This window comes from Triplophysa dalaica, chromosome 2 (genome assembly GCF_015846415.1).
Source record: "Triplophysa dalaica isolate WHDGS20190420 chromosome 2, ASM1584641v1, whole genome shotgun sequence".
Lineage (NCBI taxonomy): Eukaryota > Metazoa > Chordata > Actinopteri > Cypriniformes > Nemacheilidae > Triplophysa > Triplophysa dalaica.
Window position 1 is genome coordinate 25145081 of NC_079543.1, and position 14797 is coordinate 25159877.

General features: G+C 37.9%; 2 protein-coding genes across 3 annotated transcripts; one reads left to right on the forward strand and one right to left on the reverse strand.

Annotated features, from left to right (window-relative positions):
* Positions 1–448: 448 nt before the first annotated feature.
* On the reverse strand, positions 449–6729 carry hapstr1b (HUWE1 associated protein modifying stress responses b). Of its 2 annotated transcripts, none has more exons than XM_056736337.1 (4): positions 6339–6729; positions 5107–5190; positions 2040–2177; positions 449–1560 (listed from the first exon to the last, which is right to left on the reverse strand). In XM_056736337.1, exons 1-4 carry the CDS (start codon positions 6532–6534, stop codon positions 1319–1321), a joined length of 660 nt encoding a protein of 219 aa, XP_056592315.1. In that variant the 5' UTR covers positions 6535–6729; the 3' UTR covers positions 449–1318. The 2 variants fall into 2 exon arrangements, with proteins under 2 accessions (XP_056592315.1, XP_056592306.1); XM_056736328.1 differs by having other exon boundaries at positions 1902–2177; positions 6339–6727.
* A 1329-nt stretch (positions 6730–8058) lies between these two features.
* abcg2b (ATP-binding cassette, sub-family G (WHITE), member 2b) lies at positions 8059–13098 on the forward strand. Its single transcript, XM_056732817.1, has 15 exons — positions 8059–8231; positions 8445–8504; positions 8584–8701; positions 8970–9125; positions 9360–9517; positions 9906–10057; positions 10170–10253; positions 10348–10490; positions 10760–10911; positions 11109–11198; positions 11356–11480; positions 11912–12066; positions 12149–12238; positions 12408–12460; positions 12951–13098. Exons 1-15 carry the CDS (start codon positions 8059–8061, stop codon positions 13096–13098), a joined length of 1857 nt encoding a protein of 618 aa, XP_056588795.1.
* The last annotated feature ends 1699 nt before the right edge of the window (positions 13099–14797 follow it).

Sequence of the window (14797 nt, forward strand, 5' to 3'; positions counted from 1 at the left end):
TTCTCATGGTGGAGACACTCCCCCCCATTAATATTTATGCATTTTCAAACGCATAATTCAATTGAAATCAAGCATAAGCTTCTATAACTAACACACAACACTAATCCATGAGCTGGCCTTAAACATCTTATTCGTCATGTCTCCCTCATGAAAACAACATGTTATCCAAGAATTATGCGGTTTTGATTCTTATGCAGATAAATTCATTAAAGTGCTGAGAAACAGCCGAACACTTGGATGATAGCAGCCATTTTGAACGCATTGTTATGAACAGCTGGTGTTGACACGCTGTCAATTAAACAGTAACAGATTGTACATTTAACATGACATTGTGTTTATTCAACATATTGGTGTTTTATTCCCACTTCCCAGGATGTTATGATAATCGGTCATAAAAGTGAAGTTAGCAATGTCTGACATAAGACGACAAACATGGCAGAGAGAGAAGTAGTTAAAAGCTTGATTTCTTTAATGCAAGAATCATTATAGTACATTAACAACTCAATGGTCTCTGCACAGCTTTTTTTTTTTACAATATGTACCACAAGTCTATGTCAGCACCTACAGGTATTTACATTACATAATGTTACACTGGAGACAAAGGTGCTGGGGAAAGTGTGTCAAAACAGGATGAAGAATGCTGAGAAACTGAAGTATTGAAGAAAAACAAGATGTGCATGACCGCAGACGTGTGGCCATCGCAGCACTTGTGCCTGCTACAGGAGCAGAATTAAGAGAAGGCAAAAGAAAATTATGAATAACATCGTCAATAATATTAAAAAATAAAACTTGTTGCTTTTGAAGCCGCAGTGTGGTAACTGAGAGCTGGGGCAGTGACAGATGCTGGAGGAAGAGGCAGGTACCACACGCAAACACACTAACACAAAACTGACCATTCACACCATCACTCACACATTCGACATGTACTCCCATACATTGAAACACACACACAATTGAACAAAAGTAGCTCAATATATTGCGGACATGCACACAAAGATGTTTTTTTCCTGTTCCTGCGTTCAATCGTGTCAGTTCAGCCTTTAACACAAATCTTACACGCACACAAACGGTCAACTCACACAACAATATAGTGAAAGGTGTTGTGTGTTTGTCAACAGAATCCTATGGAAGGGCACTTAGGCCTCTGCACTGAGCACCGCCTCCCCACTGATGACCTCACTGGGCTCTTGTGACCAATCAGAGAATGTGCTGGGCTGTGGTGAGCACTGTTACTGGTTGCTTTCATTTCCTGGTCTGAATAAGATGCGAGGATGAGTGAGTGGCATTTTCTCACTTCGCAGCCGTTTTTATTAAGAGCTCAGATCAGCCTATTGCGTTTGTGAGTGGGCGAGTCTGTAATGACATCATTGCACTGGGCGGAGCTTCGTTTCCGATTTCCGTTGTCGAGGTGCAGCGCCATCTCCTCGGCAATGAAAGTGTTGAGGTCCACATCGTGAAGGCCATTTCTGCGACGGCTGGGGGCAGAGCTAGCGCTCAGGTGTGTAGGGGAACCAGGGGGTCCAGAGCGCATACTGATACTCGCCATTGCTCCGCTTAGACCTTAAAGACACAGAAACCAATGATTTATGATTAAAGTATTAACTGATACAACCCTTAACAATGCCATGTAGACAAAAGGCATCATGCTATTCAATGTTTCAACCAGGGTTAAAATGAATAACCTATAAAAAATGATTAGGTCTTTGCTTTAGTTTGCAATAGCAAAAGATGCGTAATTCAACTAGACCAAAGCATGAAACAACCAAATAATAAACACGTTAACAAGAGGAATCCGGTTTCATGTGTTAAATGTTGTAACGCAACTTCCGTTATACTTTTATATTCTTATAGTGTGAACATTTCAATTTCAGTGCGTGACAACAAAGAATTAATGTCGTCACCATGAAGCGCAATGGCCTCCCTGAACGGCTGCAGATCGGTTTCTACAGAAGAACTTGTCTCTGAGGATGCGGGTCGGCTTGGCGACACCATCGTCAGTCTTGGAGGAGCTCTGGAGCTCCGTGGCGGTGGGGCTTTACCACAGAGGAAGCTGATGAGATCCTCACGTCGAATAGTTCGCCTCCTTTTCTTTACCCATGCCAGGACGTCTTTGTTCCGTCGCTGATGACCGATCTGAATACCCAGCTCGTAGCTGCGTTGATGGGCATCAACACTCTCTGGAAGAAAAAAAAAAACTCTGTAAGACATCGGTTGTGCCTTAGATCATACACTATAAAACCTTATCAATGCTTCCTTGCGGTGCACGCCCAATGATACATCACTTCCTTGACTCAATGTTCCCTAAATTGAAATGCTACCAATCACACAATATGCATGTATGTGAAATAAAAACGCAGTTTAACTTTTTATGGTATTGAGATGTGTTTAATAATGTCAATATGCAAAGGACACATCTACAATAGCTAACAAAACTGCATGTTTTTAAGACAATTCATTTCCATACATTAAATTCTTTCAGCACCACCTCCTCATTAATAGCTGCACTGTTACTTTGTCAAAGTTATTTTCAACTTAAAATCTGTGACAGGCAACAAATAAAATGCCTTGACCAAAACTGCCGGGCAAGAACATGTTACATTTTCTATTAGGCTGTATCTGGACCAAAATAAAGTATGCTTTACTTGAGATGGAAAACATTTGATGAAGGTTAAATGTATGAAATGATACAAGAAAAAGTATCTTATTTGTTATTTAGGAGAAATAAAAGATCCACAATCACAGTAGACACCAAGACTTCGGACACACGGAAGGTCAGGGCTCACCAAACTTGAACACAGTGCAAGTCACATGCAGTAGAATGGACGTGTTTTTCACTTCCGGTCTCCCACGTACCTATCTGTATAAACAAAGGCAGTGGAGCACAAATGTAAGGTGTGACCGCTCCTTTACTGTGAAAATGCTTAGCCCAATTACTCACGACCAGATATTTAACAGCCAAGTGCTAAAACATCAATGAAAACATCATATAAATAACATACGCATGTTCTCTAGGGCATGTTGGTACATGCTGTTAACTGTGATTAAGAGATGAATTGGGTTGATACACATCATCGGTGAACCGAATGAAACATACTGCACCTAAATATATCCAACAAAGGCCCTTATCAAGGGCTGCTGAACACCCTCGCATCCTGTCATACCGCTTCTACAAACTTCAGACGACAGCAAAAAGATATACCAAATCAATTGACATGCAAGAAGTCAAGTCCGGTAAACACCCAGACACCTCCCTGTTCCTGACAGCTCCTAATAAAGTGACAAATCATTCATGACACCTCACATCCTCCATTCATTATCCCAAGCAAACGAATCATTTCTGAACCATGCTATCAACACCAGCAGTGACTACATTACATAAGACTGCTTCGACTTAACTGTTCTGAATTAGTCATAACGATGAGAACTACTTCCACTATTACAGTTCAGACAGATTGTTTCCGGGAAGAGAAACCGATCGTTTCGATACAAGTCAGACGTGTAGTTTCTAAACATGCGAATACTGACAGCTGCTTAAAGACTTCTTGACATGTGGCCATTAAGCAAGGAAGTACCGAACTACAAAGTTTTATAATAACCGCTTAATCAACTCATGTAAATGGCTATTGATTATATCTTTCCATGAGTGCTTTTGAAAAGAAATGCAAGTAATTTAGTCATGATTGACAGATTCAGCTTTTTAGTGTGTTCGCATGTTACTGTCCTTCCAACCAACACAAAAATCCAATTGGACAAGTTTGTCTCTTAACAAGACTCGACTTCATGTACTCCAAGTAACTTTTGGTAAAAGCACCTGCCAAATGAATTGATGTAAATGTAATGCAAACCTAATGGACAATGTTGTTGTACAGCCGGTTGCTGAGGTATTCACTCCTGTTTATCTATAAAAAACAGTTCAACAAGCTGAAATTGTGAACTCCTCACAGCGATCTTACGCAAGCTTTTCTATAAGTTTGTGATGTGGAATTTAGGGCTGACGATAACGATTATTTTAATAATAATAATTAATTAATAATAAAGGGTATTCGGATAATAAGTACTATTTCTTTATTAAAGAGCAATACTAAATATACAAGAGAAAAAAGACGGGTCTCTTAAATAAACAACTAATTTGTGTCCTTTTTAGAAAAAGTAACATATGTATAGCTGAAAAAGCATACATTAATATCTGTGAAAACTAAACACATTTAGTACATTCAATTGCAATATAACATTCAAAATGCAATATAATACAAATGCATAAATAAGCAACATTTATAAAAAGAATAATTTCAAAGGTAAACAACTAACTTCAGCTTATGCATGATGCATTTAGTTTACCCAAATTAGTTTTAGTTTCTGTTTTTACAATTAAATAGTAATAAATTTTTATAAACAAAGATACAGAGTTAACCAGACTTTATTTTGGCAGGTTGTCGGAAGACCCAGATGGCATGTGTAAATAACAGGATTCGGCATCTACTAGTCCGAATCTAGTTTTATGCAGCTGGAAAACACTCGCAAAATAGACTAAAACTAAGTCAATAGCAGTTCACCATTTCAATAAGATATCACTTATTTATCAGCATGAGAAATACGAGTGAGTGTGTGAACAGACTAAGGTGCGGCTGTCTTACAGTGAATGGGTGAGACACATGCTACATGCATGATGCTCATAAATTTGTCTGTGTCTGCGCTTTGGAGATGAAGCTCATTTGTTCATGTCATCAGAGTTGTTCTGAGGGTTTATTTCACCAACATTTTATTGTTAGAGTAAAGAAACAGACATGCTAACAAATAAGTGTCTTCCGACCACCTGCCACAAAAAAGTCTGGTTAACTGTATCTTTATGTGGAAAAATATATTACCATTTAATAGTAAACAAAAAAAACGAATTACGGCAACAAAAATTGCCTCGATTATTATTTGTATTCGAATTAATCGAGGAATCGTTTCAGCCCTAGTGGGAATACCAACAGTGCCATGTATAAAACAAAACCTTGAAATTATTATGTTCACCTATACATTGTACAGCAAAACAATAGATTCTAAACAAGAGGTAAACTCAAGCAATAGCAGATTGAACACACAATACATAAATTTTCTTACCTTTATATAGATTAGTAACGGCAGTTGCAGCATTTTGAAAGGGAACCCACAAGGAAAGCCCCTGTTGTTGTTGACATACTCTATCTGTGGGAGTGAACACAAGTCTCAGGAAATGTTTACATTGATGCATATGCAATTTTTTCCAGCCTAAAGAACATAGATTTGCCTACTTTTCTAAAAAAAAAACTGAACTCTTCAGCTTTACATATTCGTTACCTTCACAACCCTACACACGGTTTGTCTCAATAACCCAGTGAACTGCCAACCCATACGCACTATTAGACACCACAAGATGTCAAAGGCGTGTATGATACCTAGAAATGCCATCTACATAGACAGCACACTAACTTTTTAGTCACAGCCTGTAATTACACGACGTCTATAAATGTGAACTAAATGTGATATGTAGCCAGAAGACTCAACGCCATTTTGTTGAGTAGCTTTAGTTTATCTGACTATGCCGTTTAAACCCATCTATAAAAATATAGTGTTACTCTAAATGTATGCTAGCTTTATTCAACATTTAGTTGAAAAAAACCCCGACAAAAAGACAACACAAAGGCGGCTGACACAATAACTCGCAATCTTTTGAACTTAGCCTGCTAATCCTACCCTCGCCATTTTGTTTCGCATACTATTATTGTTTTTATAAAAGAGCATATTTAATGCGTTCATTGCATGTACTGTATCAACAATTGTTGTTTTTAAACATGCATTACTGGAGATTTCAAAATGAAGAAGCTTCGGTCGGTAAATCGAGTTATTTTCATCAGACGAACTCCTCCCTGCACTTCGCCATTTTGTTTCGCGGATAGACAACCGGCCGGGAAAGGTTTAAAAATATCAGTAACGTTCAACAAAACTGTTTGAATTGACTACAAAATGTCGTATTAACGAATGTGAATATGTAAAACGTGAAATATTTGGATTTGGACTTGGACTACAGACTGGTCCGCCAGTATGTCACTCCATAGCAATTTAGCATCGATGCTAATCTCGTGAACGCCACCGACCTTCAAAACAAACAAACATAAAATAAAAATACTCTCAAATAAAAGTCTAAACGTGTCCTTTCATTACAAAACAAAGCCTTTTCATATCCTCAACTCGATTAAACTAGACTCAACTCGAGGATTAACCGTTGAGCGTTTCAGTTAGTGCCCTTTGTTTGGCAGTATGACACAATTAGCATGTTAGCCTCCTATTGCGACGCTTCGTTAAGAATTTCACACCTTTATACAATTGCGCGACGGCCGTGGCGGAGTTCTGGAAGAGGTGCCAGAGTTTTTGTTGGCTCTGCTCGGTTTCCTCCTCGCTCGGTTCCTGCTGCTCGGCCTCGGCTAGGCACTGCCGCTCCCATTTGGAGAACCAGTGCTCGGGTCCGTGTTCCTGGATCTCCGCTTCCCCCTCCTCCTTCTTCTCCTCCATGGCCACAAAAGCGGTACACCGTCGCTATAATGCTGTAAAGTGCGTTTGAAAAGTTCTCCGTGACGATTAAACCCGACCGTGGTCGTTTGTCGGCGGCGGCCTCATCGACAGCTGTTAGTTTACGTCTGCATAGCGGACGGTGCACTTCTCCGCGACCTGGCTGCGACGCCACACAGTCGATGAAAACAACTTAACGTTGCCTGCCCTGAAATCCCGCCCCTCTGAGTGACGCTTCACTCTCGTTGGCCGTCGAAGCGCAGGGGCGTGGCTTGTTGACACCGGCTCGACTGTTTATTAGATGTGTCAACTGTATGTCATCTGTCACGGGGCGACGATGAATCCAGACCACGCCCATGTTTATGTGAAGCGCCACACCGCATACTTGAACCTCAAGCTCAGGGTAGGAATGCGGTATTGCGCAAACTGCGATAACGAGCCGCTGTTCATTCGCTGAGGCTTTTGCAAAGAGTTCTCCGGCTACCTTTTGTTCGTTAAAGTAGGGGAATGCTAAACAAAGAGAAAATATTTTGTTTTTTTCGTCTGTTGTTATTACCGTTGATGGCCTGCAGAGGGCAACATAACCGTTCACAATGCAAAGCAAACTATGTACACAAATGTTTAAGGCACTGCAATAAAAGCAAGTTGAAAATATGATGGTAAACAGCTAAGGCTTCATAATGGGATTTGTAATGAGAACCATTTGAAATATACATATTTAAACTACAGTCTAACACACTCAAATAACATGCAATAGATTTAACTTGCACGTTTTTTGACAGATTGCTATAAAGCCACTTAAGCTTCATTATAGCACAAAATGCATCTATAATCCATGCATGGCTAAAATGAAATTCAGGCCACCGACATCACAGGAGCTAAACTAACACCGTTGAATTTCTTTGTTTATTAAGTGACAATATTAAACAGTTGAAGAACCTTTTGTGAGATACATTGAGGATCATTTTCCTTATCATTATTCTTCAATTGAATTAAACTTTTTTGGTTCAATCATAGTAGCATTATAATGGCCACTAGACTGAACTATTTTGACTTTTTATAGAGGGTTGAGTCCCAATGTTGAAGTATTTATTCATCCGATAGGGTTGCTATAGGTTTCCCAAATATTACCAGGAAATGTTGATATATTCCAGCAATCTATTTTGGAATGATCGAGAAACACCCTAACTATAACCTCAAAAACTCTTATTTTGTCTCTCGAAGAGAAATCTAGTAAGTGGAGGAGGAATGCAAGAATTTAACATAAAATATACCTTATACACAATCTTTAATGTGTGACCAATTAAAATTTGATAAGTTGTTCACAAGTGTTACATAGCAGTGTGTTATGTAGCACCTGCACATGTTAATTACTCAAAGGACTTTGGAAAGTTCACACAGTGATATCATGTAACTCGTTGGATAATTAAAGGCAATAAAAAGGTGGGGCGTCTCTAGACTTAGACCTGGTAGCAGGACTCTTTATAGTTCCTCTTTACGTCCCTCTGCCTCAGTCTTTCCAGCTCCATGGATGTAAGTCAGATGAAAATGTTCCCCCCTGGGGAGAGTGGCGATACAGTGGTGCATGTAAAGGTGCCTGGTCCAACTTTGACATTCGAGAACATTCACTACTGTGTTAGAGAAAACCGTGGACTTTGCCGCAAGAGAGGACCGAAGAAAGATATCCTGAGAAATGTCAGGTAAAGTAATATGCGACAAATAATTTAAAAGAATCTTTTTTGATTAAACACACACACACATACACACACAAACAACATATATTTAAGCTTTATCTAACTTTATAGTATCAGTCATATTTAATAATAAAATGTATTTATTTAAGAATTTAAAGTACATTTGACACTAACAATATGAATAATGCTGAAGTGTTGTTTTCTTACTGCTTATATCAGTGGCATCATGAGAACGGGACTTAATGCAATCATGGGAGCAACAGGAAGTGGCAAAACATCGTAAGGCGCCCATCAAAAATGATCACGATGCATAACATACGCAGCAAACTTGATTTCTAATACCGATTTGCGTGTGAAGGCTGTTGGACGTGATCGCCGGAAGAAAAGATCCACGTGGTTTGCGTTCAGGTCAAGTTCTGGTGGACAACATGGTCGTGACCTCTGAACTCCGGCTCACGTCTGCCTATGTTGTACAGGTCAGTACATGCAGAGTTCTTTAGTAAAGAACTCTGTTCCACTAAGGTTAAAAACATTCTGCTTTTCTTGAGAATCAAATTTGACATTTACGTTAAGCAAATGTTAATCTAATATAATAGTTTTAAACAGGAAACACTCTGTCTTTGTCTGATTCTGTCCTGAATCTTTTGCTCAAAATGAAAGCATCTGGTGGTCACATTCATGTGCTCGATTTAATTTTTTACGTTTGCTTGCTGTCTAAAAATGTTGTCTGTCTCTCCTTTGTAGGACGATGTCCTGATGGGCACGCTTACTGTACGGGAGAATCTCTTATTCTCTGGAAATTTGCGGTTGTCAAGGCAACAGTATTCTACTGCTGATAAGAAAGAAAAAGTGGATGGCATCATCCGAGAGCTTGGGCTGGAGGACTGCGCAAACACCAAGGTTGGTCACAAATGTGTTTTTCTTTTTGGATCAATTAATTTTACCTTTTGCATACAGAATTAATTCATTAATTTAAATAAAAAACACTAGAAATGCAATTTGTAGAAAATGACTTGAATACACCTTATCGACGTATACATTTAGTCATTTAGTTTGTTTAAAATATTATATTTAGGAAAAATTGCACATTAATTGTTAGATAACTCTTCCAACTTTCGCTACTCCTTCCTCCAGATTGGTACAGAGTTTATAAGGGGTGTATCGGGTGGAGAAAGAAAGCGTTGTAGCATTGGAATGGAGCTCATTACGTCTCCTAGTCTTCTGTTCCTGGATGAGCCAACCACAGGCCTCGATTCCAATACTGCCAACAGCATCATTTCTCTCTTGTACAGGTACAGACTTAAAGATCCAGTGTATGAAACTTAGTGGCATGTAGTGGCGTGGTTGGGAATTGTAACCAACGGCTCTCTCTTCCCCTCCCCCCCTCCCCCCTTTCGAAGCACTAAGATGTCGTCATGTTTTTGTTTCTTTGCCAAAGGAGATAACGCTGATAAGGGGAACCACTGTGTAGGTCATAAAAACATAATGCTTCATTATGTAAGGTCTTTATGCATGCACCTCTGAAGAGATAGTTATGTATATTATATTGTATTTCTTTCCATAGATTCTCCAAAAAAAAACCACACACAGCACCTTTACACATGTAAAGCCTATACAATACTTTTACATACACAGAAGAACATGTGACATTTATTGTGATCTCATTTGATGGTCTTGCAGGTTGTCACGGGGTGGCAGAACTATTATTTTCTCCATCCACCAGCCACGTTACTCCATTTTTAAGCTTTTTGATCATCTGACGCTGCTTCATAAAGGCGAGATGGTTTACGCTGGCCCTTCTGGCAAAGCCATGGGCTACTTCAAGAGTCTGGGTAAATACACATGTCATGGGTTTTGTGTCGGTTACCTAAACATTTAATCACATTTACCAAATCATATTTAACAACAGCACAGTGTTGAAATGCTTTGGGTTTCTTTTGATAGGTTATACATGTGAAGCTTTCAACAATCCTGCAGATTTCTTTTTGGACATAACAAACGGAGAAACATCTTGTTCCATGCCAACAGGTAGAAACAATGTATACATTGTGCATCTTTAATCTGCGGATTTGTTTACTACAAATGATGGGACAGTTGTGATCTCAATCTCCTTCTTTCTCAGAGAAGACTTTAGCTGAACTTTACAAAGAGTCTCAGTTCTGTAATGCTGTCGAGGAGGAATTGAAATCCACCACTAGTCCTTTGGTTCCCTCTTTTGAAACCAACAAAAAGGCATCATCCTATGTCACATCCTTCTTCTACCAGGTGTGTGTCATAAGTTTTTGAAGCACGTGTTTTTCTGTGTGTGCTAGTAAATGGTTAAACCAGTATGTTAACTTGACCCTCTCTTCAACTTTGTCCCATAGCTGTTATCAGGTCAGCTATGAGTGAATTACAGATATTATACAACAGTGAGCCATAAACCATGTCTGTTAAATGGTTTTATGTCTCTTTTGTGCGTGTGTGGATATCTGTGCATTTTGTGGGATTATGTGAACATTTGTGTGCAATTAAATGTGCACGTTTGTGTTTAGATGAGGGTGGTGGGATGGAGGACCGCGGTGAATATTATTAGGAATCCCCAGACTTCGTATGCTCAGTTGGGTATGAACATTGTCTTTGCTCTGCTGATCGGCCTCATTTACTACCAGATGCCCAAAACTCTACCTGAAGCCCTACAGAACAGGTACTATCACATCCATCCATCCATTAAAGGTAGTCAAGATTTTGATTCACTACATAATTCCCATAGCACACGCATTAATGAGATTCGGAGTGTTTAAATAAAAAGTAGAATAACACAATATGCATGTTTTTCAGTTGCATTCTTATTGTTGTGAATTTTTGTGTGTAGTGTTTTATACTGTGTGTGTGTGTTTGTAGGATTGGAGCTTTCTTTTTCCTCATCATCAATATGGTGTTTGGCAACCTATCAGCAGTGGAGCTCTTCATCAATGAAAGAGCGATCTTTATGTGAGCCTGATATTATCAATTAAGATTAATATGATTTATGAATTTGAGATATAATTTTGGATTATAAGCAATTATTTTCAGTTAATCGTGTATTTCTTTCAACTAAAGCACAAATGTTATGTATCTATGATTGAATGTCATGTTTCGTTTGTTTTAGACACGAGAATTCTGGAGGATATTACCGTACATCTGTATATTTCCTGTCCAAGGTGTTCGTGGATTTGTTACCAAATCGCATCATACCGGTTTTTGTCTTTGCTTGCATTGCATACTATATGATGGGTGAGCACACATCTTAGATTCAACTTTTTATTTATACATATTTTATATATATTTATATGTTAGTATCAATTAAATCTATCCATTTTATCTGTTCTGACATTTTTCTTAATCGAGAAATTTTGTTTGCCTTTATTTTAATATACAAGAAACTTTGTTTAATTTTAATTTTTAAATCTTTTTAAAACAATTTAGGCAGTGGTTACCATACAAAAATAAATAAAAGAACACACACAGTATACATGGTATTAAACACAGTATCACAAACCATGTACATTAAATTGTACTGAAGAAACTGAAGTTTCATAAGTTTGAAATTTATATTACTTTAAGCAGTGTGTATTTATTTTATTTTCATGGGATGTATGCAAATGCAATGTGAATCTCAACCACAGTAGAGTACAGTAGATGTTTGTATATGTGTGTGTAAACAGGGTTAAAGCCGGCGTTCACTGCGTTCCTCTGCTTCACATTGACATTGTCTATGGTTAGTCTGGCAGGGGTCAGTCTGGCTTTTCTGGTCAGTGCCAGCGTGAGCTCGTTCGCCATCGCCAATGCTCTCATCGCCCTTCCATTTATCTTAATGATGGTAAGATTCCAGACATCCAAAAATATAAAAAACATCTTCTGCATTTTCTCCATCCCTGTGACTCTCTCATTCTACATTGTAGGTTTTCGGCGGCTTCCTCGTGAACCTCAACTCCATGCTCGACTGGTTGTCCTGGCTCAAATGGGCCAGTATCTTCAAATACGGACTAGATGTAAGAACAAGCAAAACAAAATTGCAACGCAATGAGAAATCCAGTTACAAAATACAATAAGGACGTATCACTTTTTATTATGTGCTTTTTAAAGATGAGGAATAGCTCAATTAAGATATTGAGTTCATATCAGCAGTGAGGATTATAATTCTTTGTTGCTCTTTTGTAGGCTGTGACTATAAATGAAATGAAAGGTCAAGTCTTCTACAGCGGCAATGCTACGTAAGTTTATTATACAATCGTAAAGCATTACATTATCTAAAATGCAAATTGAAAACCACAACCAGAGTTACACAGAAAATATCGAGATAATGCTTAGCATAGCTACCAATCTGTCTATACTACACCACAATAACAACATCTATGTTCATAAAAAACGAAGCCAATTGCATATGCCCTTTACACATATAAACAGAAAATCTGATAGAGGTAATAAAAGTTGAGTGACAGTTCAAGTCAAAGCTCAGAACTCAGGAGATGATAACCTCTTGCTGCAGACCGAGATGTTACGACTGTATTGTTGACTTATCATAATAGGCACCTACAGGATGTATATAATTGACAAAACACTTTTTTTACCTTAAGTTAATGTCCTAGGGTTCGAAAGAGCCATACTCAGTCCAAAACTAACAACATTTTGCTATAAACTACATGGAAGATATGTATTAAAAATTAATTGTAACCATCAATATTCTCCGTATCTAACCATCAGAATGACAGGAGAGATGTATCTGCAATCTCAGGGAATCGATTACAGCATGTGGGGCTTCTGGCAGAATGAGGTGGCTCTGCTGGGCATTATACTCGTGTGTATAACACTGGCATACATCCAGCTACGCAGAATCAACCGCTGGAAGTAACAGACCGACACACAAACAAGCATTCACATTATCTGTACTGTGTGTTGTTTTGTGCATTTACTTTATTTTAATGGGAGGCTATATTTGTTACACAGTTGTCAATGTTAATTGTAATGTTTTCATTTAACCCTACATTTTCACTGCTGTTGCCATTATATTTTTGGAAGATTTAAAGTCCCCTTGAACTGGAAGCTGCGTACGTATTCTGAAAAGGAAATTCAAAAGGAAAATAGTGGGCGTGGCTTCAGTATGCAAATTTATAGACCTTTTTCACAAGCCTCTGATGACGCGTTCAATGTTCAGCGTAAATCCAACAATGTTTTTTGCATTTTCATTTCATTTTTTTGTAAATTTATAACAGTATACTTATATTACCTCTGCATCAAATTACAAAAACATAGTTAATGCTACCACGAGGGTGTTACTTATACAGCGTCTATTGTAGTTACGGTGAATTTGACATAATTTTTCTCTTTTGACTGCCGTTATAAGACTTTTTTTTCATTTTGTACGAAGTAGTGAAAAAACTATATTGTTGAGTTTTTATTTTGCTGTTTGAGCAAATGAGAATGCAAAAAATATACCTGTGGTGGTCTCCCATTCACCGCTATAGAAGTGATGGATTTTGATATGGACCTGGCAGGAGACTGACAATTGAAGGGGAGGATTTAACAGATGCTCCGCCCAATCCGACTAATTTACCTCATCTGAGGACGGATGTGATTTTTTTATTTTAACTGAAGATTTTATCGGCACATGAATTTTAAAAAGAGAATGACCCACATTGGTAAGCTAAACGCTGCAATATTTCATAACAAAATAGTTTTTCTTTTATTTCACTGGGACTTTAAACTTTTACAACCTAAACACACACTGAAAAGACAAGAAAACTAGCACTTGTGCAGTAAGTCTTTGTCTAATGAGCCTAATGAGAAACAAATATTCCCATGTAATATCTATGAGTATAATCATGTTATTTGCTTAACTCATCATGAGTGTGAATATGATTATGCTTATAAAAATATTTTCTTTACTTAAAATCAGTTGATTTAGATGTTTCTACGTGTAGTACATTGTTTTCTTTATCATATTTTAAATGTAAAGTTTTTATGAAAATGTTGTTCTGTGTAAATTGTCGTTTTAATTTATTAAATACATGTTTTGATCTATTTAATACACATGTTATATATAAACTTATAATAAATTTTATAACAATGGAAAAAATCCGGCGTTTATGTGGTTAAAATGCACTGTACACGAGTCTGTGTGAAGTGTGCGTGTTTAACCACTAGGCGTCAGCACTGACGTTTCTTTTTTTTTGACCCAATGTGATTTCTTCGATTTGTTCCTTTGACCTGATATGAATAGACAGACAGAAATGTAGTTTGCTCCAAACATTTCATGTTTTTCTCTCTCACTCTTTCACACACAGACATCAAAGGTTCAATAAAACAAGCTTGTCCCGTACTGAAGGGTACCGTTCATTATATTACTCACTTATTTGCTAACATTATACTTTATAATTATCATTATACCATTGTAATTTTAATTTTTGGGTAATATGAATATATGAAAACATTGTAGACATGCTTGACACATTTCTCTATTTCTCTCTCTCTCTCTGTATGTCTGTTTGTGTGTCAGAGAAAGTATGTCTCTCTCTCTCTATCTCTCTCTCTCTCTCTCTCTCTCTCTCTCT